The following is a 26,675-nucleotide window of genomic DNA, read 5'->3' as shown; positions in this document are numbered from 1 at the left end:
GTTTTAGAATCCAAATCAAATCCCCCAATAACATGATAAGTGTTGAGGCCCTTTTGATTCCCCGGACTGAACGATCCCTGCTTATTCTATACTAACGATGATGTTTTTCAGGGTATTTTATAGACGTTCTAAACGAACGCTCTATCAATAGATGAGCTATTGGACCAATGGTTCATTAGACCTATTGTCTCACCTTGGGGTGCGCCGGTGTTGTTCGTGAAAAAGAATGATGGTTCCATGCGGTTGTGTGTGGACTATGATGAATTGAATAAAGTGACTATCAAGAATAGGTATCATTTGCCTAGGATTGATGACTTGTTTGATCAGCTTAGAGGGGCTACGGTATTCTCTAATATTGATCTGAGATCCGGTTACCATCAACTCAAGGTGAAGAACTTACAGGAATGCTAACCGGTTTGAGTAGATAGATTTCCATCAGGGTAGAGACATATCAAGAAGTCTTGATGGAGAGCGTTGATCCTGCAATGAGGGATATTGAGTGTTCCAATGCTAAGCACTGGATTTTAGTTATGCAACTAATTCAAGTTGAAGCCCAATGAAGTTGAAGTATTGTTTTCAAGGTATGAGATGTGAAGACCATAGGTTGGAGGTGGTTGAACGAAAATTTTCGTGACAAGCATTCTAACATTATTGGTAATGGAGTGGTAGAGTGTGTGTGATACATCCTTAATGTGGTAATACAATTATTGAGTTGAGATTCACATTATGTCGCCGTTGTGTTTCAACTTGATTTGGTTGGGCCATAGAAAATTGATGTTACACATTGTTCTTGGCTGACCAAGAAATCTAAGGTGTTGGGAAAATTTCATTTATGGCATTATGATTTATTTATTTGCTAGATGAGCATCTAATTGTGAACGCTAACCTGTCGTGAAATTAATCATTTGTCTGGTGTTGGGAATTGGATCGTGGTTATGCCACTGATCCAAATGAGACGTAGTGGCGGTAAAGTAATTCTATTGAAGGTAAGGAATGAGATGACCTTAGCTTAGTGGTGTTTTAACGAATTTTTCGTGACAAGCACTTCTAACTTTGGTAAAAAAGAGGTTGAGGATCGAATATTTCTTCCAAGTACAAGTGGTGTTTAGTGTTGGAGACTTGGAGGCGCAGTTCTCTCCATGTATCAGGTTGTTTATTGTTGGATAAGGACATGTTAACTCAAGAGTTCAACAAAGGATAAATTTTACAATAAGGGAGTGATCCTTTTAATTGCTACTTGTAGAGCAGTTATTTTGGCCAAATGCTTTGGCAATTGAGCAGGAGCATTTGGCTTCTCAAAATAATTAGGTGGCCATTAGGGGTTCTTGATGAAAGTAAAGAAACAATTGTTTAGAATGATAGTGCATCGATAATTTTGGGTAAGTCTGGAAGAGATGGTGGACACAACATCATATTTTTGTTGAAGTGGTTACTGAACTTATTAGTACTACAACTGTGGGGAAACCAATACATTAGATGATGTCACTAGGGTGTTTGTGTAGGGCCATGTGTCATGCCATTGAGACATGCATGAAGCAGGGGAGTATGGTATGTCTCAGTTGTGGTCGTGTTAGGAATTGTGTTTGGAATGTGCACCTAATTTTCATGTTCTACTATCGGGAGATATATATCTTCTTTGTTTGTCCTGCAAATTGTGGCATACCACTCATAGAAGCATGTAGTTGTAATTGATTTCCAACTATAAGAATTGGAGAGGGTGGTAGGGTGCGTGATTCATCTCTCTTGTGGTGGCGGTAGAGGTTCTCTATTGTCTTGTGTGTGTGTTAGTCAATTCTCTGGTGAACTATTCGAGAGTAATTCTTAGTCCAAGGTGGTGTTTTGTTGTGGTCGTGGACTCATTGAGTTAGAATGCTTATCGTGTTGCCTTTACCAATAAGGTATTTGTGTGAGCATCATGCACGACAAGTTTTGTTATTTATAATGAGAGGATCATGAAAGGAGAGTGTTTTATTGATTGGAAGGAATGGTAGGTTCATGATTCTAGCGATGCATTGTGGTGAAGTCATAAAGGTATTGTCATGGATAAAGCACGTTTCTTTGAAAACCACTGTGTGTGATGTAAGTAGTAGGCATGTGTTAATCATTGATTTGACTCATGTTAGATGTCGAGAGTTTTTGCGACCATGCTTAGTGGTAGGGGCTAGATCATGACGTGAGTATAGCCTATTAATCTCAAGGGATTGGTGAATTAGACAAAAGGGTATGTTGACGTCTCTACGCTAAGAACATCATTACATTTCGAGAGGATCATCTATCGATGCTCGGGTTCCATTACAAGCATGCTAACTTGGGTTGAGACGACCCGTCCCAAAACTAACCTAATTACGCACTAAAATCAAATTAAATCAGCAAACTGAAATCTAATCTAAAATAATTGTGCTGCACCCAAACCTTATTTGGGCTACCTACGTACCCTCTACGAGGGATCAATCCATTCGTAGTTCACTTAATAAGGTAAACACCATTTTGGTCGAGGAAATAAACTGAGAATCTCCTTCTCGACCAAGTCAACCACCAACACATCTAGTAAATCCGATTAAATAATCCTTATATCCTTGGATGAAAACAAGATCAATCCAACAGGTGGATTTTCACGATTTACAAACCCAATAACATGTATTTTCAACAAATCCTTAACTTCATCGATCCAATCTCACAATGTAATCATGAATTCCCTACACCAAGAGGGTTATTTTGAACCCTACACTCGGCCGGATTCCGGCGCCACGCGCCGCCCACGAGCCGCCGGAACAATGGCGGCACCGCCGCTACCGGCTACCTCCAATCATCACCACATTTCATCAACACAATCTATACAACATTTCTAGCAACTTTCTAGTTCACTACTAAAGCCAATTCGGAGTCTAAACCCATCAATCGAAATCAAATACAAAATCCCCAAATTCAAGAACCCTAAGATTTCAAATCGTCGATTCTCTTACCTCGATGCGAGTTGGCTCGATTCCTTTAGAGAGTTTGATCCTCGGCTCCTTGCGCTCCTTTTGGCACCGGTCTCACGGCCTATGCTGGCCGGAGGAGGGGACGACGCCAACGAGGCCGCACGGCTTCAAGGCGTCGTGACAATCTCTCAGGACGGAGAGGTGGTGTGCCACCACCGCAGAATTCGAATGCAACCGTGCAGTTCGAATGCAACTGGTGGCGGCCGAAGTGGTGGCCGGAGGAGGGAGAATCTCCGGTGGCAAAATCGAGCTCCCCTCGGGTGAATAGTAGCCCAACTCCTTCTCTTTTTCTCTCCCCCCCTTTTTTTTCTGATTTTACCCATAAATATCCTAATTTCTAAACAAGCCCAAATATGTTTTTGATTCATAATTTTCTCGTACGAACTCCGATTTAGGCGAGCCGCGTGTCCACGAATTCGTATGGACGAGCTCTACGACTTTCGTGAAGAAACGTTTCCCGAAAAACTTACACATCGAAAAGTCAACTTTTAGAGTCGTCACACTTAGTACGACTCTCGTTCCGAGTAAAAAATTAAACTATCATCGCCACGAATTGTAAAAGATTAGGGTCGTAACAATCTCCCCTCCTTATAAAAATTTCGCCCTCGAAATTTATCTACTTGAGGGGATAGGGTAATATTGTCTCATCTAACGCTGCATCTCACAAGTAGCCTCTCAACCCTCTTTGGCTCACTAACAACACAACCTCGGAAATACCGAACTCAACCTTGAGATTTTTTTTTTTCGAAGTGACAAAATAGCAGGGAAATTACCCTCAGCGTCTCGTCCTACGAGGAATCACCAAAAATATAAATTAACCCACTAGTCAAGATCTCACAAAACAAATCAAAAAGAAAAAAAAACAATAAAACAATAACCAAAGAAAATAATAAATATAAAAGAAAACATATTGGGTTGCCTCCCAACAAGCGCTTAAGTTTAAAGTCTAATAGCTTAGACCGAGTTTTCCTTTCAAACATTTTGTAGGTGACACATTATGGGGTTTCTCTTTCGCCATTTTGTTGTCCAACCTTGTAGTATATTTTTGAGCTCATTGTTGGTCACTTCACTATAAATCTGTAGAATCTCAATTAAAATCATTAGTGAAAGTGGGAACGTACCAAACATAACATAGAACGTGAGGTCCTTCAGAGACTATGTTCCTCTAGCCATATGATATTCGGTGGAATTTAAAATGCAACATGAATGAGATGCAAAATGAATGCAATTAGAATGAAATAAGGAAGATGCAATGCAAAAGTTAGAGAATAACAATTAGGAAGTCATTGTATATACAAGTCACAAAGATGTCAAAAGTCATTTAAATATAATAAACACAAGTTAACGGGAGAAGAAACGAAAACTAGCTTAACAACCAATCCAACATATTGTCAAATCTTATGTTTAAGTTCGTTTTAATTTCTCAACTAAATAAACCAAAAAAAAAAGTACACACAATTACAATTATTATATGTCAATTTTTTTTTTTACAAGTTATTTTTCAATCGATTTCATGCTTCAACATTCTTAAGTTGTTATTCAAACAATTAAATGATCGATTGATTCTAAGTTGTAAACCAAAGTGGACGTGCGGCCTAAGTATGGATGCCTAGACACAAGTTTGAATCATTGTTTCAGATGGCCGGATAGCTAATTCAGAGATAGTAAACATGGTAGGACTCATTTGTTGAACTATGGAGGGCAAGCCCCCTATCGACTCCATCACCGAGATGTATGTCAGTCAATAGTTCTCTGAGATCCAATTTTGGTCCCATGCACCAGAGTAATGAAAAAGCGTGCCCCTTACTCAGCTAGAAACAAACTTGGGTGTTAGACAAATCTCCAAGTGTTAATAAAAGCCGCCCTCAACCTCATGCAAAAACTTTGGAAGAAAACATGAGGGGTTAAGGCTAATATTAACAAAAGGGACTTTACCTATTCCGTTCGATTTACAACCTACAACAATCATTCATTAAGTCATAAAAAATAACAACCAAAGATAAAATTACTAGATATTAGAACAAAGTAAGAAAAACATATACAAATTTACAATATGAACAGTGAATTCGAAATTAAAAGATTGGGATCCATAATGATGGATCCCCGGCAACGGCGCCATTTGATCGGTTCGATTACTCGAGATCAATATTAACCCTGTAAGCATCGTTAGTAGTATAAAGCAAGAGGGTATCGTTCACAAACCGGGGATCCAACCAGGGCAAAGAATCACAAACATTTAACAACGAATTCATAAGAGTTTAAAAGATTTGAGATATATTTCGGATCAAACATAAAATAAACCTAAACTAATATATACATGTGATCAACCAACCAACACATAAGCAATTACCAAACAAATAACATAAGAACAAAGGTAACGAAATCTACTCTCAATCATGTTCATGCCGTAACTATCATAGTTCATCTTAAATTTGATCATGCATCAAGTTCCTACTTGGTTCCTAATACATGGATATTATCGAGCTCAACTACTTGTCTTGCTACGAAATCTAACATACCAATTCATCATGCAATTATGTATCACAAAGAGAAATCAACATGTTTAAAGCACCTATCCAATGTCGAACTTAAGATCATAATCGGTGGAGGAACAAAGGGGACAAACAATTAATCAACTACTTGTATCAAAATTGTTTTTAACTTTGAATGATTAACATATGCGACATCAACTACTTGTCTTAATCACACATGCAATATAAGAATACACCGAAAATGAATTAAGAACATAAATAAACAGAAACTCATGGCATAAAACCTAAAATCATTGAATAAAAATCGAAAACCTTAATTCATCATGTCATTCGAAAATTACAAATATCTCATAGACAAGAATAAAAATAACTTTAACAAAACCTAAACATAAATCATCCAAGAAAAAGAACATAAAAACCCGAAAACTAAACATGAAGATCATAGAGTTACACTTTATAATTCTCCTCCCAAGGTTCCTTACAGATGTAGCAAGAGATCTTCAAGAGTATGGTATCCTAGGCTCCCAAGCTTTGGACAGAAAATATGGTGAAGGGTGGTGAATTCAGATTCAATGATGCTTTGTGAATGAAAGTGTTTGGGCAGAGCTTTGGCAAGTCTTGTGAACAAGGTTGATGATCATTTTATGTGGAAATGAGGTGCTATATATAGAGGAAGAAACTCAAGGGAGGATGGCCACAAAGTCCACAAAGTTGAAACCAAATTGGTTGAGGTTTCCTAGATTCGGCAGATCTGACCTTTGTCCCTTGTTGTGGCCATAACTTTCTCTAGAAAATAGATATTAAGATGATTCCAACTGGAAATTTCAACTAGACTTCCGTGGCTTTTCATCCATATATCATGCACTTTCTCAATCATTCTGAGCTGTCCAGAGGAGCTCGTCAAAGTTGGATGATCTGCAGTGCCAGAATTCTGATTTCTATAAGGATTGCATATCTTTTGCATTAATTGCATATCTTCTTCCTCCTTTAATGCTGATTTCTTTTGCACAAATTTCTTCCTTTGAATTAGGGAGGCAGAAAAAGTCTTAATTGTTGCAGCCATGTTTGATTTTTCTTACCTCTCCTCATTAAATTTGCTACATGCCTTCTTTGACTTTCTTGCCTCTTCTCATTTAATTTGCTGCATGCCTTCTTTGACATTCTTTGGTGCAGGAAATTTATGGATATTCTGATACATATTTGTTCTCTATATGCAGGAGGAACAAAGTCCCAAGTTTCCCTCATAGCCCTTGGATCAAAAGCAAATCAATGGCTGAGATAATTTCATCGAGCTCACTGGACCTCCGAGTAATGATTCGGTCATATCTCCCTGTAGGAATAAAATATTGATTTGATTCCAAATCCTACAGAAACTAGACTCAAAATCCTTTTTATCCATATAAGGTACGTCTTCTAACGCAATCGGAGCTATCCAGGGGAGCCCGTCGAAGTTGGACTACAAATCTTGACAGCATTTTCATTCTTGCATGGATTGGGCTTTTAAGTGTATCTTCTTCTCTTTCCTTGTGGAACTAGGATTGCTTTCCTTCTCCAACATGGATTTGTATTTCCTAATAAGAATAAGTATGTTAGAAACAAAGAAATATGAAAGAATGAATCCTACTCGAACAAGGAATCATATCTCAACAAGGATTATTAACACTTAGCACGATTTCATCATCAATTCACTCATAATTGATATAAGCTCTACCTAGACACTTATTCTTACAAAAGAAACTAAAACATACTAAATAAGAGGTAACAAAGAGTAAGAATAGGGCATAATCACATTAAGAACGTCACACTTTGTGCTCCTATCAACACCCAGGTGTAAAATTCGGGCGACACGTCGTTTCTGACATACATTTTGGCGACGTCTTCGTAATAGGCCATTTTGTCGTCTGGGAGTTTGATCCTCTCCTGAAAAGCGATGGCGCAAGCGATGGCGCCAGCACCGACCCGGGTGTTGTCCTTGGTGTAGTGGACGACATAAGGTGCGTGGGGCGAGGCGGGGATCTCGAGGATGGTGACGAGGCCAGAGATGAGGAACGCGCCGCGGGACTGGATGCGGTCATGGAAGAATGACTTGAGAACCTCACAGCGGAGCAGGGCGATGAACTCGTTGGAACTGAGGGTCTTGCCGAAGTCGACTGCGAGGTTGGAGGGCGAGAAGATCCTCATGCGGATGATGTGGCGGTTGATGAGCTGGGCCGGGATATCGAACTCGTCGAGCATACATATAGGGATGGCACCACCGCAGGGCTTGGCTTCCGATGGCGCTCGCTCGAAGAGGAAGCATTCGGCTCCGCTGGCGGCCAAGGCCCCGGCGGTGCGTAGCTTTTGGCCGATGATGGGCGGGTTGGAGGACTTGGAGGCGGTTATTCTGAAGGCGATGGCACGTGGCTTAGTGTGGAGAGGAGCGGCAAATAGGGCACCGGATATCGCGGCTGCTTGCATAGCTGAAGCCATTGAAAGTAGAAGAGCTTGTGATAGTGAGGTCAAAGTGAGGTCAAACTGGTCAAAGTGAGAAGCGAATAGGGCACCGGAGACCGCACGTCACATGACCGAGGGAGTATTGTCTTCTACCCAAAGTTCAAAATATCGGTATCGGTATATCGTTAAGGGAGATATCGGATATATCAAAGATATATTAGGGATATTGGAAAAAATATATCGTTCTTGTTCCGAAATTATTTATTTATTTATTATTGAATTGCATACAAATAAAACAATTATTAACTTTATCTAATACTATAAAGAAGCTTTAAGTGTTTGAAAAGACACACGTTGGTCAACAAAATTACAATACTATGTCCAAGACATACGAGCCATATAGTATGAATTGTAATGGTTAACATGACAATCATATATCTCTTTCGAGTTGCTGACAGTTTCTCCAATAAGAAGATAATAATGATGAATCCAACTCGATAAGTGATCATATACTTCTCCAAACCGACCATAATCATAAATAGGATAACCATATTAATAATTGACTCCATAAAATTCTAGATATCGTCTCATGGCATTCATGAAACTACTATGTGACCCTTTATTTTGGATTCCCTCAAGGTCAAGGAGAGCATTTAACACTGATATGACTTAACTCTTAAGAGTTAAGACTTGAACCTTCATTTCTTATCCGGATATCTTTTACGAAAAATTAAAAATTAACCAATTGAGGGACTACTCTTCTAGTCTTATATCCCTCGAGGCTCGAGGTGATTAATTAATCAAAAACTCCTCTCCAAGAGTCTGAGACATCGTCAAGTTGAGAAAAAATATAAAGTGAAATTTTTTAGATATTTCTCCAAAATATCGAATATATATAGATATATCGTAAGTATTAGAGAAATATCAGAGATATTTTCTGCTATTAAATATCGTAGATACGGGAAAAAATAAGATATTTACCTCTAAGATATATCGTTATTTTTAATGAAAATATGAGAGAATATATCAGAAATATCGGGGAGATTTTGAACTTTGCTTCTACCTCACAGTTTACCATTGTCTTTCTTTTCTTTCTTTTTTAATTTTTTTTATACTAAACGATTAAATTACAAAGAAACATCTCTTAGGCAACTTATCTCTAAGTGGTCAAAATTAACAGCTAAGGCTACACTACGCGGTATATCAACATCCCACTCCACACCAACATCATGACAGTAACCAATAGTGACACGAACCACCACAAATATTACCCTAATAACTAGAGTAGATTATGCTGGGACCACTATCAAAGGAGGTTTACCAAAAATTTAGGCATAGTCTCCCTTGAAAGTAGGCAACCAACCTCCAGCAATACCAATAACAAATCCAACAAGATTTTAAACCACACAATAGTCATTTCCTTCACAGTTATATGACATAAAACCACAATCTTAAACAACATACTCGAAATTAAAATATTAACTCCTTACAATTCTACGTCCCATGGTAAATAGAGCAACTACAATCAAATAAATACGGTGACTTGTAGATTAAACATGTAACCTACAGGTCTGGATACTTGACAGCGGACTCACGTCCTGGCAGTTACTAGGGGAGTCGATAAGCCTTCGAATTAGGCATTTGAAAACAAAGGGCCCAGGGGAAAAAGTATTTAAAACGTTAGAGTAAGTGGACGAAAATAATATACGAAGAAAAATGAAATAACATATTACTTTCCCCAAATTTCAACTATTAAAGTAAAACTCCGATGCATACATGTATCACATAAATATGTGGAATAAGTACCAAAAACTGAACTAGCCCCGTTAATCACCACTTCATCTCAAACTCTACAAATGGACTAGCCCACTAGTCATCAGAAAATCATCCTGCCATCTCATGTGTTCCTCGGGAAAAAATCTATATGTACTCCCATACTCCCAAAACCGTCACGTCACGTTAACAAAGAGGGTAACGGGCTTTCGTGGCATTCCAGTATACCACATCGCCTAGCCACTGACACTATAAGGTGGAATCTATACATGTACCATCATCAACATCCTCCTCATCATCATCAAAATCATCATCATTATCATCCTAACCATACACACCAACCTCACCACCACCACCATCATAACAACATCACCATCATCATAGTCAACCTCAGAATCTGGAAGTCCCATATCTAAAAATATACCTTGCTTATACCTCATTAGTCCCATTGGAATAGCCAAGTTGATAGGTTATTCACCTATGCCTCGTTTATTCTGATGGAATAATTGAGCTGATAGGAATTTGTGAGGACAAGTAAATAAACCTAGTCCATGGAAATAATCAAATGAAATTCCAATAACATAATCCCTCATAAAATCCCATTTCCGAAAAATAATCAAACCAAAACCAATGGAATGAACAAGTGTAATTTAAGTAGAGTATAAATCCCCGAACATCATTTTCGGAATAGATATTCACAAATCAAAATATAATTTCCAAGGAAATAATTAATTTAGTAACCATGCATGCATTACTTTAAAATAAATGTCCACTCACATTAACCAATTATGCGAGGGGTCAATCCGAAGTCTCCTCGGCTCTAGCCTCCGCACGTCTTGTTTAAATGACATAATTATACTTAAAATACTATACTTCTAAGAGTCAAAATAATAATATCGGCCTCACACGTCCAAAACCGTTCCAAACTTCAACTAAACACATCCTCAATCTCACCAACGATCTACACACACTCTCCAAAATATGATAGAATTATATCACCAAGAGTTCCTTGATTAAATTCAAGAACTCATCATCTTATCCTTTTAAATTGGGGAAAATAATGTCTAATTTAACTCTAAAATCCCACAAAAATTTCCACACTATCCTTAGCAATCAAACGATTCAAAACACCTTCAAAACACACCTCTAGCACGGCGGCAACCGCCCCTAGCGCCGCCACCACTCCGGCCACCTCCAATGTCGCCCAAATTTTACCACTACACTCCAAATTTCATTTTCAACAACTTCCTAATTAACAATAAAGCCCAAATCCAAGTCTAAATAGTCTAATTTTACAATGAACACAAATCAGTACTATTCACAAACCCTAGAATTAAAATCATCAAATTCTCCTCACCTGTTGCAAATCGAGCTGAGTCCTTTGGAGGGGTTATTCATGACAGTCTAAGCTTCAATTCAATACCAAGAAGTCACTCTATCTTGGCCTGAAGAGAGAGAATCAGTAAAGAAGATGATGAACAATACCGATGGGTGAGATACTTACCTAGAGATGAAGAGAATTTTTCAAGCTTCAAAATGGAACCAGTTCGGCGGTCTAACTCGACCGGATAGCGGCGCGGCGGCGACTGGAAGTCCGGCGAAGGGAGGGAGCTCGGGCTCGGCTGCTCCTTTCCTCTTTTTTTTTTTCCCAAAATAGAAACTTACCCCATATAAATATAATCCTCCACCCCCCCCCCCAAATAGTAACTTTCCGGTTCGGGCGTTTATTCAATAAACTCCACCAAAAACTAAACATCCAACTATAGAATTCGAATTTCGGCGACACTCGTATTTAGACTTAATAATAATAAGAGTGACCAAAAGATTCGGGTCGTAACAAATATCCGCAGCATTACCATTTGTCTTCTGCTTCTTCCATTCTAGAAGTTTTTTTTACTGTATTCTGCTACTATATGCATCTGTTTGGATTTTTTTTAAATCTGAATCTTAAGAAAAGGAACTACTTATGTTGATGGAGGTAAAGAATGTAGTTAATATGAGGTGCAGAGCAGAATAGAACAACAGAAAACAGAGAAAAATTTAAGCTTTTGTAAAATGCATTTTAGTGATTAGATTTATGGTTACTTTGTTAGACTATATGGTTTTATTGATAGGTTGTGACTGTTTTGTACTTTTGAAGGCTGCATAATGTTTGTTAATAATATGCTTTGTCATCTGACCGGTTTATGATCATTTTATATGCACACATTATCGCATGTGTTTTTCCACATTACTATTAATCTTTGTTAAAGCATAAGAGTGACAGATTTAGAAATATTATTTCTGTTTCGAACTTGGGGATGGAGATCTGCTCTGATTTAAGATAAGTTAAGAAACCAATTGGGTATTCAGGTTGCTAATGTGTAGCCGGAAGAAAAAGTTTTAGGCAGTTTTTAAGCACTTAGTGGACTGTGAACATTTTGATGTCTAGAGCAACTTTCTCCTTTGGTTTTTTTAGAGCTCATGAGGTGTAATTGTTCTGGTGTGGGTGGATAATAATAATATTAGTGGTCGATCTATTTCTGTTATTCGAGTAACGTCGTTAGGGATTGTCTAACTTGATAAAACAGGAGAGGAAAAATATCAATACTGTTGATCTTATTACTTGATATTCAGATAAAACAGCTAAATTGTAAAACAAGAAAAGCATGTTGTAGTGGAGCAGCCGACATTATCACCGTGCATGCTTTAGTTTTTCTAAGTTCTAACATTACTGAGCACATAGTTGGCTCTGCTGTTTGCTCAGTTTTACATTTTTCAACTTTTGCTTTCCCTCTGGTTCTGTTCTTGTTAAACCAAGTGTAACATGGTTCTTGGTAATTAGAGATTTAGAATGTAATGACTTTTGCAGTCTGCTCCTGAAAAGATGGTCCAAACTGATATCTTTAAAAAAAACCACACTTAGCTATATGTGGCATGCTTCTTCTTTGGTAACTAATTACTAAAGGAAGAAAGAACAAATTCATTATACTTGATTTAAGTTTAGTCATTGTTTTGTCTGTAGACGGAATTTTCATGCTACTGTATGTATGTAACTGTGCAGAATCAAATACAAACCGAAAAGCTAACTTGTTGATTTTACCTAACCTGTGTTTTGACTTTTGATAGAAGAGAAAAACAGGTTAGAATTTCCAATAAAAGTTGGCTTATGAAGAATGACTAGACCCAAATTCCTCATTTTCCAATAAAAGTTGGCAGAAACTCTGTTAAAAATCAAATACTTTGGAGCTGAAATTTCTATCCTGTTTTCTGAGTTTTTTCCTCTCACATACTATTCTTAAAGATCTGTGTACAGTGTACTGTGACTATTAATGTAATAAGATTGTTGCAACAATATTTCAATTAATCTGTCGTGTAATGGAACTTTCTAAGCTTGTGCATGTCTTTCGTGAATGCAACAGGACTGCTGATCCTTTCTTTGGCTTAGAGTAGCTTTGGTCATGAGCTTGGTCTGGTGAACTTTAATAGCCCCTTTGCTCATGTCTCGCAAGCTTTTCTTGATGATTCTGGTGCTGTGTCTACAGCTAGAAGCACTGGAGCTTGCTTTAGTACATGGTTGCATTTTTGTCTTTGACGCTATTAGGGTCCCGTTGGTAACAACTAACAAAGAAAAGAGAAGCAATTTTCCTAAGGGTGCCGATGAAAGTAGAACACTAGAAATTCAAGACTTGAACTTTGTAGAGAGGTTTTTTTACGGTTTTGGTGGAAAAAATTGAGCTGTCTTTTTAAGACTTGTATGGATTATGGGAGGAGCCATTGAAATTCTTGTCACTCTTCCTTCCTAGAGAACCAATTTAGGATCTTAGGGTCTGTTCCTTGCATGATAAAGCTTTTCTAGTGTTATGCTTAACAGTAGGCTCCTGCTGGTGATTCGCAGGGCCATATACAGAACAATATAGTAACTTTATAATGGCAGATTAATGAACACTGGCCAAAGGCTTCAAAGATTTAAACAAAAATGAATCAAGACTGCATTGTTATTATACAGGGGAAGAAACAGGATCATGTAACTCCATTTTGTTACAAGTTTTTCTATACCAAACTACCAAAGTACACAAACTAGTAGATTACAGAGATGATATTGAGGTAGAACGTATTTCATCACATTTCTATATGCTGCCAATCTGCAAATGGATGCTCTGGTGTACATTACTAAACTACTACTACTTCTTTGCACTTCAGATTGCTTCTTCCTTCCTCTTCATCAGCTCAACATAACGTTTCATAATACTGTGCCTCTGCCTCATAATGATTTTTGTCCACCAGAGATTACTCAGAATGCAAAACACAAATGCTTGACAAGCTAAAGCTCTTCCATGTCTTCATGCTCGAGCTAGCAGAGTTCTATGCCTTTTGTTCAGGAATAGTAGCTTCACAGCTACACCGCCTATATGCTCCAGATGCACTCAGTTTCCAATTTGGCAGAAGCTTCATAACCAATTTATCCATCATCTTAGCCACGACAAACACATCTTCAATTGAAAGACCAAGGTCCTCATCAACCATCTCCCTAGCAATCTTAACAGCAGTATCCGAACCCGGATGGAAGTCAAACTTAATATTCTCCTTCCGGCGACGAACATTCAAGGTAAAAACAATAGTTGGGCTACTATCAGAGTCTGTCTTTCCTCTTAATCTCAGTCCATTGTTCTCTGTGGACTCATAAAACTCCAGAATCGAAGAGGCAGACGATTCGGAACTTTTTTCAATGGCAAAAGATCCAGGCTCCTTTGAACCTTCAGCCGCAAGAAATGGATCATTCAAGAGCGCCATTGCAGACAATCTCCTAGGTGCAGGAACCAGACACTTCTCAATGAACCCTTTCACTTGAGGATCCTTCACCTCATTCAGAGCCGCCGGCATTACACCACTGACAGTGTTCCAAGACACATGAGCTCTATCCTTACACTCCTTATAAGGGTACTCACAAGTCACCATTTCCAGCAAACACAACCCAAAAGAATAGATGTCCACCAACTCATTATACTTCCCTGAATACATCTCCGGTGCTATAAACCCCGGCGTGCCAGTCACACTAAACTCAGTAATACCCTGCTGCATGACCAGCGCCAACCCCAAGTCCCCAATCTTGACTTCCCCATTGGATCCATTAATAAACACATTGTCACACTTCAAATCCCTATGAACAATAGGAGGGTCGTGACAATGCAGATAGCTCAACCCCTGGAGAATCTGCCTCGCCCAGTTCTTGATGATCCTGACGTTGATACTGCTTTTGTTGTAATAACCCTAGATTTTTAAAACAATATGTGAATTGATTTGAATTCTATTAAGTTTTGGAATTTCAAATAAAATGAAACTTATTGTTTACGATGCTTTAAAACGAAAAACGGAAACGTTTCGGAACGTTTATTAAGAAAAACGTTACGTTTCCGAACGAAATTATCGACTTTTATTCCGTCGCTCGGTTGCGAAAACTTTCTTCACGAAAGTTGTAGAGCTCGTCGATACGAGTTCGTGGATATGTAACGCGTTCGAATCGGACGACGTACGTAAAAGTTATTAACGACGGAAGTTAGTTTCCGATTTTGGGAGGGGGTATATAAGGAATGATTTAGAGCTAGGGTTCCCATAATTGAAAACCCCCTCTTCAGCCCGCCTCCCTCTTCCCTTTCTCTCTCTCTCTCTCTCTCTCTCTCTCTCTCTCTCCCCGACCTTCACTCTCTCTCCCCGATCTCCGGCCTCCAGCTCCCCGTGGCATGCACCGCCCAGCCCAGCGTCGCCGCAAGGACTCCCTCAGCCACCCTCCAGCTCGCCAGCCCGTGCCCCGCCGTCGCCAAGCCGCTCGGACATCGCCAAGATTCTGCAATTTTTCCCCCCGCCGCTGCCTATCCTCCCCGATGCTCCCCACGGTTCAAACAAGGTATGGATTGATTGAATATGGATGTTGTGATGTTGTTGTGTGTATTGTGGATGTTGGGGATGATTTGTGGAGGAGATCGGAGGGGAGGGGAGATTGATGAGCACCGCCGCCTTAAGGCGGCGCGTGTGGGAGTATGGGGTAATCTATGGGTGATCGGAGACCGTAGGAAGGTGGAGGAGGAGGAGAGGATGGTTTTTGGGCCGGAGGTGGTGTGATACGCTCCGACGTCGGGGAAGGCGCGTGGGCCCCACGCGCGGCCCGCCGGAGGTGGCGCGTGTGCCACACGCGCCGCCGTGTGAGGCGGTGTGATTAGTTTCGACTGAAAGGGTATTTTGGTAATTTACTGTGTACGGTAAATGTAAATGTAATTTTTATTTACTACGGTAAATGTAATTAAATTTTACCTTCGGTAAATGTAAATATAAATTACTTTCAGTAAATGTAAAAAGTAATTTGTAAAAGGTAAATAGTAAATTTTATTTACTGAGATTGTATTTACATTAAATCGTACGTATACGTACAGAAATACGTATATAATATTTATACGTACAGAAATACGTATTTAATAATTATACGTACAGAAGTACGTATATATTATTTATACGTACAGAAATACGTATATAGTACTTATACGTACAGAAATACGTATATAGTATTTATACGTACAGAAATACGTATATAGTACTTATACGTACAGAAATAAGTATTAATTGAGTATTGCACATTAACCGTGAATAGTGAACCGTGAACAGTAATTTCGTAAAACCGAAAATTGCTGAACAGTAACCAATTAATACTGTTACGGCATTTAAAGGTTTACGAAACGATTCTAAATTCTTTTCTTATTCTTTTAAGGTGATCATTAATCGAGGAAAGGAATTATCATCGGGAATTGAGGATTTACGCTCGAGTCGATAAGGTGAGTAAAATCTCACTGAATTACGAATCTACCCTCGTGGTAATTCAACATTTTTGCAAGTGTGTTTATCAAATGAATTACAACATGTATATAATTTAGTGGACTACATATATACAGTATAATGGTAATAAGTACATATATATATATAGTTCATTAAATTACGTACTGTTATTAATTCATTAACAATAGTCGTTTCGGTGACGGAAAATTGTGCATGAGTATGTGATTTAAATGGTACAATATGATGTGAGAATATTGTACGTAATTCTACAGGTGTTTATGAAATATGACATGTATAGGATATAGTGGACTATGTATATATTGTATAAATGGTAATAAATACGAATATATATAGTTTGCTATATAATATACTGTTATGATTTTTATTGTGGTGATATCGTGAAAGTTTTAAAACGTACAATTTGATGAGTGATTATTGTACATGATTTTAACATTGAGATTGTTAAAATGTTGATTTGTCTTCGGACGTGATTGGTACAATGTGATGTGAGATTATTGTACGTGTTTGGCAAGTCGGAACCTAGCCTTTGGCCGGGCGAAAGTTACGATACAGTTAGAGCTCTAGTCTGTCTGCCTTAGTACTGCATGCGAGGTAACGGGTGGTTATCTGCTCATGGGTACTCAGTTTATTTTGGATGTTGGGTAGCGGGTGGCTATCCAATATCAACGGTGTATTACGAGAGGGGTAACAGATGTGTACCAGCGTTCTTGGTACCCGTATTATAAATGCATTGGGTAACCAGAAGGGTTACCTAATTTCCTCATGAGCGTTTTATTTCATATTTCTTTGGGTCAACCAGATGGGCTGACTATTGACTCATGAGGGCATTTATATTTGTTGTTTTGTGATTTTTCGTATATATATTGATATGCGAACTGTATTGTGATTTTACTCATACGAGCTATAAGCTTACCGGGTTTGTGTTTACAATCCCGGTGCACCAATTCGATGGTGTAGGGGATAATTCTGCAGGTGCTGATTAGTGGGGGTTGAGTGACGACTACAGAGGCTCGAAGTCGTTCTTATACTACTTGTGGTGAGGTTTTAGCGTGAGTTTGTGTGTGAGAAGTTGTGTAATTTCATTTGTGAGATTTGTGAGTGATTTGTGAGGATTATTACATTTCCATTTTACGTATGGATTATAAATTTGGGTTGTAATAATTGGTTGACTGAGTTGTATTGAGAACTCAGAAATTGATCCGCTGTTACACTTTAATGATTTCGATTTATTTGAGATTATTTGGTGTTTAACGACTTTAGAATTTTGAGTTTTTAGGCTCAAAATTTTGGGGTCGTTACAGTTGGTATCAGAGCCTAAGTGCGTAATTGGCGATTATCAATATCATCCGGGAGCGATGATCCGACTGCAGGCGGGCCCCCATCACATGCTCCTCGGTATTGATATGTCGTTGGGTACGCGAGAGTGTTTTAGAAGCCATACCTAATGGTTTGGTCCTCCGAGAAATATCGTGATGATACTTCGATGATTCATCATATCCTGAAATTTCATGTTAATACCTATTGAATCTGTTTTAGTTGAATTCGAGATTTCACAAGTATTGACTAAGTGTTTCGTTGTTTGAAGGTGATGAACGCTGATAAGGGCCGAGGACAGGGCCGAGGACGGGCGAGAGGACGTGGTCGAGGTAGGACCACGGGCCGAGTCCGCAACGTGGAGAACCTTTATGAGGAGGCTGCTCCACAGGTAGAGCGGGTAGGCCGAGGTCGAGGTAGGGCCACAGGTCGAGTCCGCAACGTGGAGAACCTCTATGAGGAGGCTGCTCCGCAGGAGGAGCAGGATGAGCCAGCTCCTGCGGTTAGAGATGACGGTCGAGTGTTGAAGCTGATCAAGGATATTAGTGCACTGTCAGCTCCGACATTTCATGGGGGACTAGATCATATGGTAGCTGACCATTGGATCGAGGGTATGGAGACTTATTTTGAGATGATAGAGTGCACAGAGATTGAGAAGAGAAAGATAGCTACATTCTTTCTCAAGGGTGATGCTCTAGATTGGTGGAAGAGCATGAGACAGACTGTGGATGTGTCTACATTCACATGGGGAGATTTCACCACCATATTCCAAGAGAAGTATTTTCCAGCCTCAGTACAGGAGGACTTAGAGTTGGAGTTTCTGGCATTGGTACAGGGAGACATGACCATTAGAGAGTATGATGCTCGATTCTCGCAACTGTATCGGGTATGTCAGGCCTATGGGTACGACTGCTTTAGCTCAGAAGTATCTACGTGGGCTGAAACAAGAGTACAAGACCATGATATCAGTCCTTTGCCTGACTTCACGGGAGCAGATATTTGAGAGTGCTATGAGCTTGGAGCAAGCAGAGAAGACTCAAGCAGGTGATGTGGGGAACAGAGATGCAAAGGGAAAAGGCAAGGCAGTCTATACAGGCAGCGAGCACTCAGGGCCGAAGGATAGGTCATGGAAGAGGCCAAGACCCCACTATCAGGCCCCGACAATGGCGCCACCCCTAGCTATCAGAGCAGCACCAGTCAGACCATTAGCAGCAGTGAGGTATTATAGCTGCAATGAGATGGGACATTACGCCTCAGCATGTCCGAAACCGAAGAGAGCAGGCTGCCACCGGTGCGGGCAAGTGGGACACATAGCTCGAGATTGTACCCGACCACTTCCGGGTAGACAGGAACGGCCGCATAGACAGCTACCAGCGGGCCAAGCTAGAGTGTTCGCAGTGGGTCAGCGAGACACAGGGGTGGAAGGTACATTATCACTTTTTGACTACCTTGCTAGAGTGTTGTTTGATACGGGAGCATCGCATTCATTCATTGCTAGTTCAGTAGTGGAGATGCTAGGATTGATTCCTACACCTCTCGGGGACGCCTTATGTGTCACTTCACCCCTTGGAGTGTCACTTGAGTTAGAGACAATCTGCAAAGCTTGTCCTATATTGATTGGAAGTAGAGAGTTCTCTGCTTCGTTGATTGTGATTCCGGACCACACTTATGATGTGATCTTGGGGATTGATTGGTTGAGACCACAGCATGCTGTGATTCATTGTTTTGACATGGTAGTGTCCTTTCATAGACCCGGAGAGCCAGTGTTTCGTTATCGTTGTCTCAAGTCGGATAACGCCATGAGATCAGGAGTTTTGGCACATGTGGAGTCAGTGGATCAGAAAGTGACTATCGCAGACATTGTGGTAGTATCTGAGTTTGGTGAAGTGTTCCAAGAGATACCGGGGCTACCTCCTCGAAGAGTGGTAGATTTCTGCATTGATGTAGTACCCGGTACAGCACCTGTGTCAAAGGCGCCATATAGAATGGGGCAGAATGAACTTAAGGAGCTGAAGGTGCACATCGATGAGCTATTAGACCAAGGGTTCATTAGACCTAGTGTTTCGCCTTGGGGAGCACCTGTTTTGTTCGTAAAGAAGAAAGATGGTTCTCTGCGGTTATGTGTGGACTACAGAGAGCTGAACAAGGTGACCATCAAGAATAGGTATCCCTTACCTAGGATTGATGACTTGTTCGATCAACTCAAAGGTGCTACGGTGTTCTCTAAGATCGACTTGAGATCCGGGTATCATCAACTCAGAGTGAAGGAAGAAGATATATCGAAGACAGCCTTCAGGACCCGGTATGGACATTATGAGTTTGTTGTCATGCCATTTGGTCTAACGAATGCACCAGCTGTCTTCATGAGTTTGATGAACCAAGTATTTAGTCCGTACTTGGATGAGTTCGTAGTGGTGTTTGTGGATGATATTCTGATATACTCCAAGACACGAGAAGAACATGTGGTGCACCTGAGAACAGTGTTGCAGACTTTGAAGGAGGCGAGACTGTATGCCAAGCTAGAGAAGTGTGAGTTCTGGAAAGAAGAGGTCAAATTCCTTGGCCATGTTGTCTCAAAAGATGGAGTACTAGTGCACCCGTCAAAGGTGGAGGCAGTAAAGAATTGGAGTCGTCCAAAGAACCCTACAGAGATACGTAGTTTCCTCGGTTTGGCAGGATACTACAGGAGGTTTATTGAGGGGTTTTCTAGTATTGCATCTTCATTGACCAAGTTGACCAAGAAAGATACTCCGTTCGTGTGGACGGATGCATGTGAGGAAGCATTCAGCAAACTAAAGACTAGACTGACCACAGCTCCAGTGTTGACGATTCCTTCTAGTGGTGGTGGTTATGTCATTTACAGTGATGCTTCGCTCCAAGGTTTGGGTTGTGTGTTGATGCAGCATGGAGGAGTTGTTGCATATGGCTCGAGACAGTTGAAGATTCATGAGAAGAATTATCCGACACACGACCTAGAGCTTGCAGCAGTGGTATTTGCCCTGAAGATTTGGAGACATTACTTGTATGGTGAGAAATTTCAACTCTTTTCAGATCATAAGAGTTTGAAGTACTTGTTCTCACAGAAGGAGCTGAATATGAGGCAGAGGAGATGGATGGAACTCCTCAAGGACTATGACTTCACATTAGAGTACCACCCGGGGAAGGCAAATGTGGTGGCTGATGCCTTGAGCAGAAAACCGAGAGGCGTGGTAGCTTCGCTTATGGTCCAGGAATGGTTCATGCTAGAAGCTGCATCAGAGTTTGATTTGGTACCATCGGGAGGAGAACCGAGGGTCTTTCTTGGTAGTGTCACAGTGCAACCCACATTGATCACGAGGATCATACAGGGTCAGGCGCAGGATAGACTCTCACGAGCTAAGTTGGCGGATCTTGTAGTTGATACGCTTGATGGGTGTCCTTCTGAGTGGAGAGTTGGACCCGATGGAGGGTTGAGGCTTGGGGCAAGATTGTGTGTCCCAGATTGTGATGATCTTCGGGAGGAGGTTCTTCGTACGGCACATCGTTCACGCTATACCGTCCATCCAGGGAACACCAAGATGTACAAGGACCTATGCAGACAATTCTGGTGGAACGGTATGAAGAAAGATGTAGCTGAGTTCGTATCAAAGTGCCTTACATGTCAGCAAGTGAAAGCAGAACATCAACGACCAGCTGGCATGTTGAAACCACTGACTATTCCTCTTTGGAAGTGGGAGCAGATATCTATGGATTTTGTGACCGGGTTGCCTAGATCGAAGAAGGGTCACGATGCCATATGGGTGATTGTCGATCGATTGACGAAGTCGGCTCATTTTCTCCCAGTGTCGATGAAATACTCAGTGGACGTGCTTGGGAAACTATATGTGGATGAGGTAGTGAGACTTCATGGTGCTCCAGTTTCTATTATTTCCGATAGAGATGCACGTTTCACTTCGAAGTTCTGGGGTGGTTTGCAGAAGGCGATGGGCACTACCTTGGATATGAGTACAGCTTTTCACCCTCTGACGGATGGACAGACAGAGAGGGTGAATCAGGTGATGGAAGACATGTTAAGAGCATGTGTGTTGGATTTCAAGGGTAGCTGGGAAGACCATTTGAGATTGATTGAGTTTGCCTACAACAACAGCTACCATTCTAGCATCGGCATGGCACCTTATGAGGCACTTTATGGTAGACCCTGTCGATCTCCGATCTGTTGGGCCGAAGTTGGTGATGAGGCACTGATGGGTCCAGAGGTGGTTCAGGAAACCACGGAGAAGATCTCGATCATTCGAGATAGAATCCGGACCGCTCAGAGTAGACAGAAGAGCTATGCAGACTTGAAGAGGAGACATGTGGAGTTTGAGATCGGTAATCATGTGTTCTTGAAAGTTTCGCCTATGAGGGGTGTAGTGAGATTTGGCAAGAAGGGAAAGTTGGCACCGAGGTACGTTGGGCCCTTTGAGATACTTGAGAAGGTGGGCGAACTAGCTTATCGACTAGCCTTGCCTACTAGTATGTCGGGTGTTCACAATGTCTTCCACATTTCCATGTTGAGGAAGTATGTACCAGATGAGTCACATGTGATTGCTCATAGCACCATTGAGGTGAAGGAAAATGCTACATTTGTGGTCGAACCGGTTCGTATTTTGGATAGGTCCACAAAGAAGCTTCGGAGGAGAGAAGTTGAGCTAGTCAAGGTGTTGTGGAGTCACCATGATGAGGGTGACGCATCTTGGGAGCTAGAGTCAGACATGATGACCAAATATCCACAGTTATTTGTTGAGTGAGCTTGAATTTCGGGGCGAAATTCCTTTAAAGGGGATAGATTGTAATAACCCTAGATTTTTAAAACAATATGTGAATTGATTTGAATTCTATTAAGTTTTGGAATTTCAAATAAAATGAAACTTATTGTTTACGATGCTTTAAAACGAAAAACGGAAACGTTTTCGGAACGTTTATTAAGAAAAACGTTACGTTTCCGAACGAAATTATCGACTTTTATTCCGTCGCTCGGTTGCGAAAACTTTCTTCACGAAAGTTGTAGAGCTCGTCGATACGAGTTCGTGGATATGTGACGCATTCGAATCGGACGACGTACGTAAAAGTTATTAACGACGGAAGTTAGTTTCCGATTTTGGGAGGGGGTATATAAGGAATGATTTAGAGCTAGGGTTCCCATAATTGGAAACCCCCTCTTCAGCCCGCCTCCCTCTTCCCTTTCTCTCTCTCTCTCTCTCTCTCTCTCTCTCTCTCTCTCTCCCCGACCTTCACTCTCTCTCCCCGATCTCCGGCCTCCAGCTCCCCGTGGCCTGCACCGCCCAGCCCAGCGTCGCCGCAAGGACTCCCTCAGCCACCCTCCAGCTCGCCAGCCCGTGCCCCGCCGTCGCCAAGCCGCTCGGACATCGCCAAGATTCTGCAATTTTTCCCCCCGCCGCTGCCTATCCTCCCCGATGCTCCCCACGGTTCAAACAAGGTATGGATTGATTGAATATGGATGTTGTGATGTTGTTGTGTGTATTGTGGATGTTGGGGATGATTTGTGGAGGAGATCGGAGGGGAGGGGAGATTGATGAGCACCGCCGCCTTAAGGCGGCGCGTGTGGGAGTATGGGGCAATCTATGGGTGATCGGAGACCGTAGGAAGGTGGAGGAGGAGGAGAGGATGGTTTTTGGGCCGGAGGTGGTGTGATACGCTCCGACGTCGGGGAAGGCGCGTGTGCCACACGCGCCGCCGTGTGAGGCGGTGTGATTAGTTTCGACTAAAAGGGTATTTTGGTAATTTACTGTGTACGGTAAATGTAAATGTAATTTTTATTTACTACGGTAAATGTAATTAAATTTTACCTTCGGTAAATGTAAAAAGTAATTTGTAAAAGGTAAATAGTAAATTTTATTTACTGAGATTGTATTTACATTAAATCGTACGTATACGTACAGAAATACGTATATAATATTTATACGTACAGAAATATGTATTTAATAATTATACGTACAGAAGTACGTATATATTATTTATACGTACAGAAATACGTATATAGTACTTATACGTACAGAAATACGTATATAGTACTTATACGTACAGAAATACGTATATAGTACTTATACGTACAGAAATACGTATATAGTACTTATACGTACAGAAATACGTATATAGTATTTATACGTACAGAAATACGTATATAGTACTTATACGTACAGAAATACGTATATAGTATTTATACGTACAGAAATACGTATATAGTACTTATACGTACAGAAATACGTATTAATTGAGTATTGCACAGTAACCGTGAATAGTGAACCGTGAACAGTAATTTCGTAAAACCGAAAATTGCTGAACAGTAACCAATTAATACTGTTACGGCATTTAAAGGTTTACGAAACGATTCTAAATTCTTTTCTTATTCTTTTAAGGTGATCATTAATCGAGGAAAGGAATTATCATCGGGAATTGAGGATTTACACTCGAGTCGATAAGGTGAGTAAAATCTCACTGAATTATGAATCTACCCTCGTGGTAATTCAACATTTTTGCAAGTGTGTTTATCAAATGAATTACAACATGTATATAATTTAGTGGACTACATATATACAGTATAATGGTAATAAGTACATATATATATATAGTTCATTAAATTACGTACTGTTATTAATTCATTAACAATAGTCGTTTCGGTGACGGAAAATTGTGCATGAGTATGTGATTTAAATGGTACAATATGATGTGAGAATATTGTACGTAATTCTACAGGTGTTTATGAAATATGACATGTATAGGATATAGTGGACTATGTATATATTGTATAAATGGTAATAAATACGAATATATATAGTTTGCTATATAATATACTGTTATGATTTTTATTGTGGTGATATCGTGAAAGTTTTAAAACGTACAATTTGATGAGTGATTATTGTACATGATTTTAACATTGAGATTGTTAAAATGTTGATTTGTCTTCGGACGTGATTGGTACAATGTGATGTGAGATTATTGTACGTGTTTGGTAAGTCGGAACCTAGCCTTTGGCCGGGCGAAAGTTACGATACAGTTAGAGCTTTAGTCTGTCTGCCTTAGTACTACATGCGAGGTAACGGGTGGTTATCTGCTCATGGGTACTCAGTTTATTTTGGATGTTGGGTAGCGGGTGGCTATCCAATATCAACGGTGTATTACGAGAGGGGTAACAGATGTGTACCAGCGTTCTTGGTACCCGTATTATAAATGCATTGGGTAACCAGAAGGGTTACCTAATTTCCTCATGAGCGTTTTATTTCATATTTCTTTGGGTCAACCAGATGGACTGACTATTGACTCATGAGGGCATTTATATTTGTTGTTTTGTGATTTTTCGTATATATATTGATATGCGAACTGTATTGTGATTTTACTCATACGAGCTATAAGCTTACCGGGTTTGTGTTTACAATCCCGGTGCACCAATTCGATGGTGTAGGGGATAATTCTGCAGGTGCTGATTAGTGGGGGTTGAGTGACGACTACAGAGGCTCGAAGTCGTTCTTATACTACTTGTGGTGAGGTTTTAGCGTGGGTTTGTGTGTGAGAAGTTGTGTAATTTCATTTGTGAGATTTATGAGTGATTTGTGAGGATTATTACATTTCCATTTTACGTATGGATTATAAATTTGGGTTGTAATAATTGGTTGACTGAGTTGTATTGAGAACTCAGAAATTGATCCGCTGTTACACTTTAATGATTTCGATTTATTTGAGATTATTTGGTGTTTAACGACTTTAGAATTTTGAGTTTTTAGGCTCAAAATTTTGGGGTCGTTACATTTGTGCTTCTTTCGATACTGCCTCAAGCTCCCGGAAGTGAACAACTCGGTGATCATATTCACAGTCCTCTTCTTCGTCTTCTTGGGTGTACCACCATCACCATTCTTATCATCTTCCTCAACAACCCACCAGCCAAAGAGAGTGATGATGTTGTCGTGTTTCAGAGACTTGAGCAGATTAATCTCGTAAAGCGATCTCTGAAGCTGAGCTTCGTCGCCGGTCTTGATTTTGCTCCAGGCAACTTCAATCCCATCTAGTTGATCAAACGCCTTGTACACAGTCTTGAACGCCCCCATGCCCACAATGTAGTTGAACCGGACGTACCTTCCGGTCGGGTCTTGCTCCACAGACTCGCCGGCGTAGCACTTCTCACATTTGGTCTCCTCCATTATCAAAACTTCACAAATCTTGTCTTTCTTTCTTTTCTTTTCTTTCTTTCTCTTCAAGAAATCGAAACGGAACGAAATGAAACGAAACGAAAACGTGAGGGAAGCAAGAAAAGGCTACCGGAAAGGGGCGGTGGTCGTCGGAGAAGTCTTCACAGAGCTGACAGAGTAGGAATCGAATTCCACATGACGATTCTCGGCGGCGGAGGTTGATGATGAACTTCTGGGAGAGTAGTATCCTCGAGTGTAGGATGGATGGTTGAGCCCTTGAGACTCAGAGACCAAGTTGGAACGATTGGAGTAGAAAGATTGGAAGCAGAGACGAATTAAGAAGAAGAAGAAGAAGAAGACTGAAAGCAAAATTGGACAAGGAGAAACAGAGGAAAGGGGAAGAAATGGAAACAGGGGTTGGCTATATATATATATATATATATATATATTGGGAGATTTGGGCCATTGTCTAAAAACCGTATCGACTCTTTTTTTTTTCCTACATTTGGTTCCAAAGTTTATTCCGGTCCTAAAAATCTCAATCAATGTTTTTAGGCATTAAGCCATTGAGATATCTCAACATGTTGGAGCATTGTTCAACAATTTGATAAATATGCTAAGCTAATTTAATTAGACTAAGTGATTTGAGGACGTTATTATAAATTCCATAATCAGAAGGTTTTGGTTTTTTACAA

The 26,675-nt window shown here is 40.3% G+C and overlaps 3 protein-coding genes across 4 annotated transcripts in view; 1 reads left to right on the top strand and 2 right to left on the bottom strand.

Moving 5' to 3' along the window:
* The window catches only part of LOC126802151 (uncharacterized), a 334,978-nt gene that overhangs the window by 180,566 nt on the left and 127,737 nt on the right, over positions 1–26,675 (top strand). The window lies entirely within an intron of this gene.
* The window catches only part of LOC126802143 (rust resistance kinase Lr10-like), a 222,949-nt gene that overhangs the window by 174,533 nt on the left and 21,741 nt on the right, over positions 1–26,675 (bottom strand). The window lies entirely within an intron of this gene.
* Positions 14,024–25,992, bottom strand: LOC126804169 (probable serine/threonine-protein kinase WNK11). The gene is made up of 2 exons (XM_050531944.1): positions 25,603–25,992; positions 14,024–14,911 (listed from the first exon to the last, which is right to left on the bottom strand). Exons 1-2 carry the CDS (start codon positions 25,990–25,992, stop codon positions 14,024–14,026), a joined length of 1,278 nt encoding a protein of 425 aa, XP_050387901.1.

This window comes from Argentina anserina, chromosome 7, assembly GCF_933775445.1.
Source record: "Argentina anserina chromosome 7, drPotAnse1.1, whole genome shotgun sequence".
In the NCBI taxonomy this organism is placed as follows: Eukaryota; Viridiplantae; Streptophyta; class Magnoliopsida; order Rosales; family Rosaceae; genus Argentina; species Argentina anserina.
Note: the sequence above shows the minus strand (reverse complement) of the source record. Positions and strands in the feature narration are given on the sequence as shown.

Bases quoted from the DNA above. Each gene is read 5' to 3' on its own strand.
- LOC126804169 (XM_050531944.1), bottom strand. From the start codon at position 25,992: ATGGAGGAGACCAAATGTGAGAAGTGCTACGCCGGCGAGTCTGTGGAG. The intron at 14,912-25,602 runs TGTAACGACCCC...TACAACAAAAGC, and splicing joins AGTATCGAAAGAAGCACAAA to AGTATCAACGTCAGGATCAT.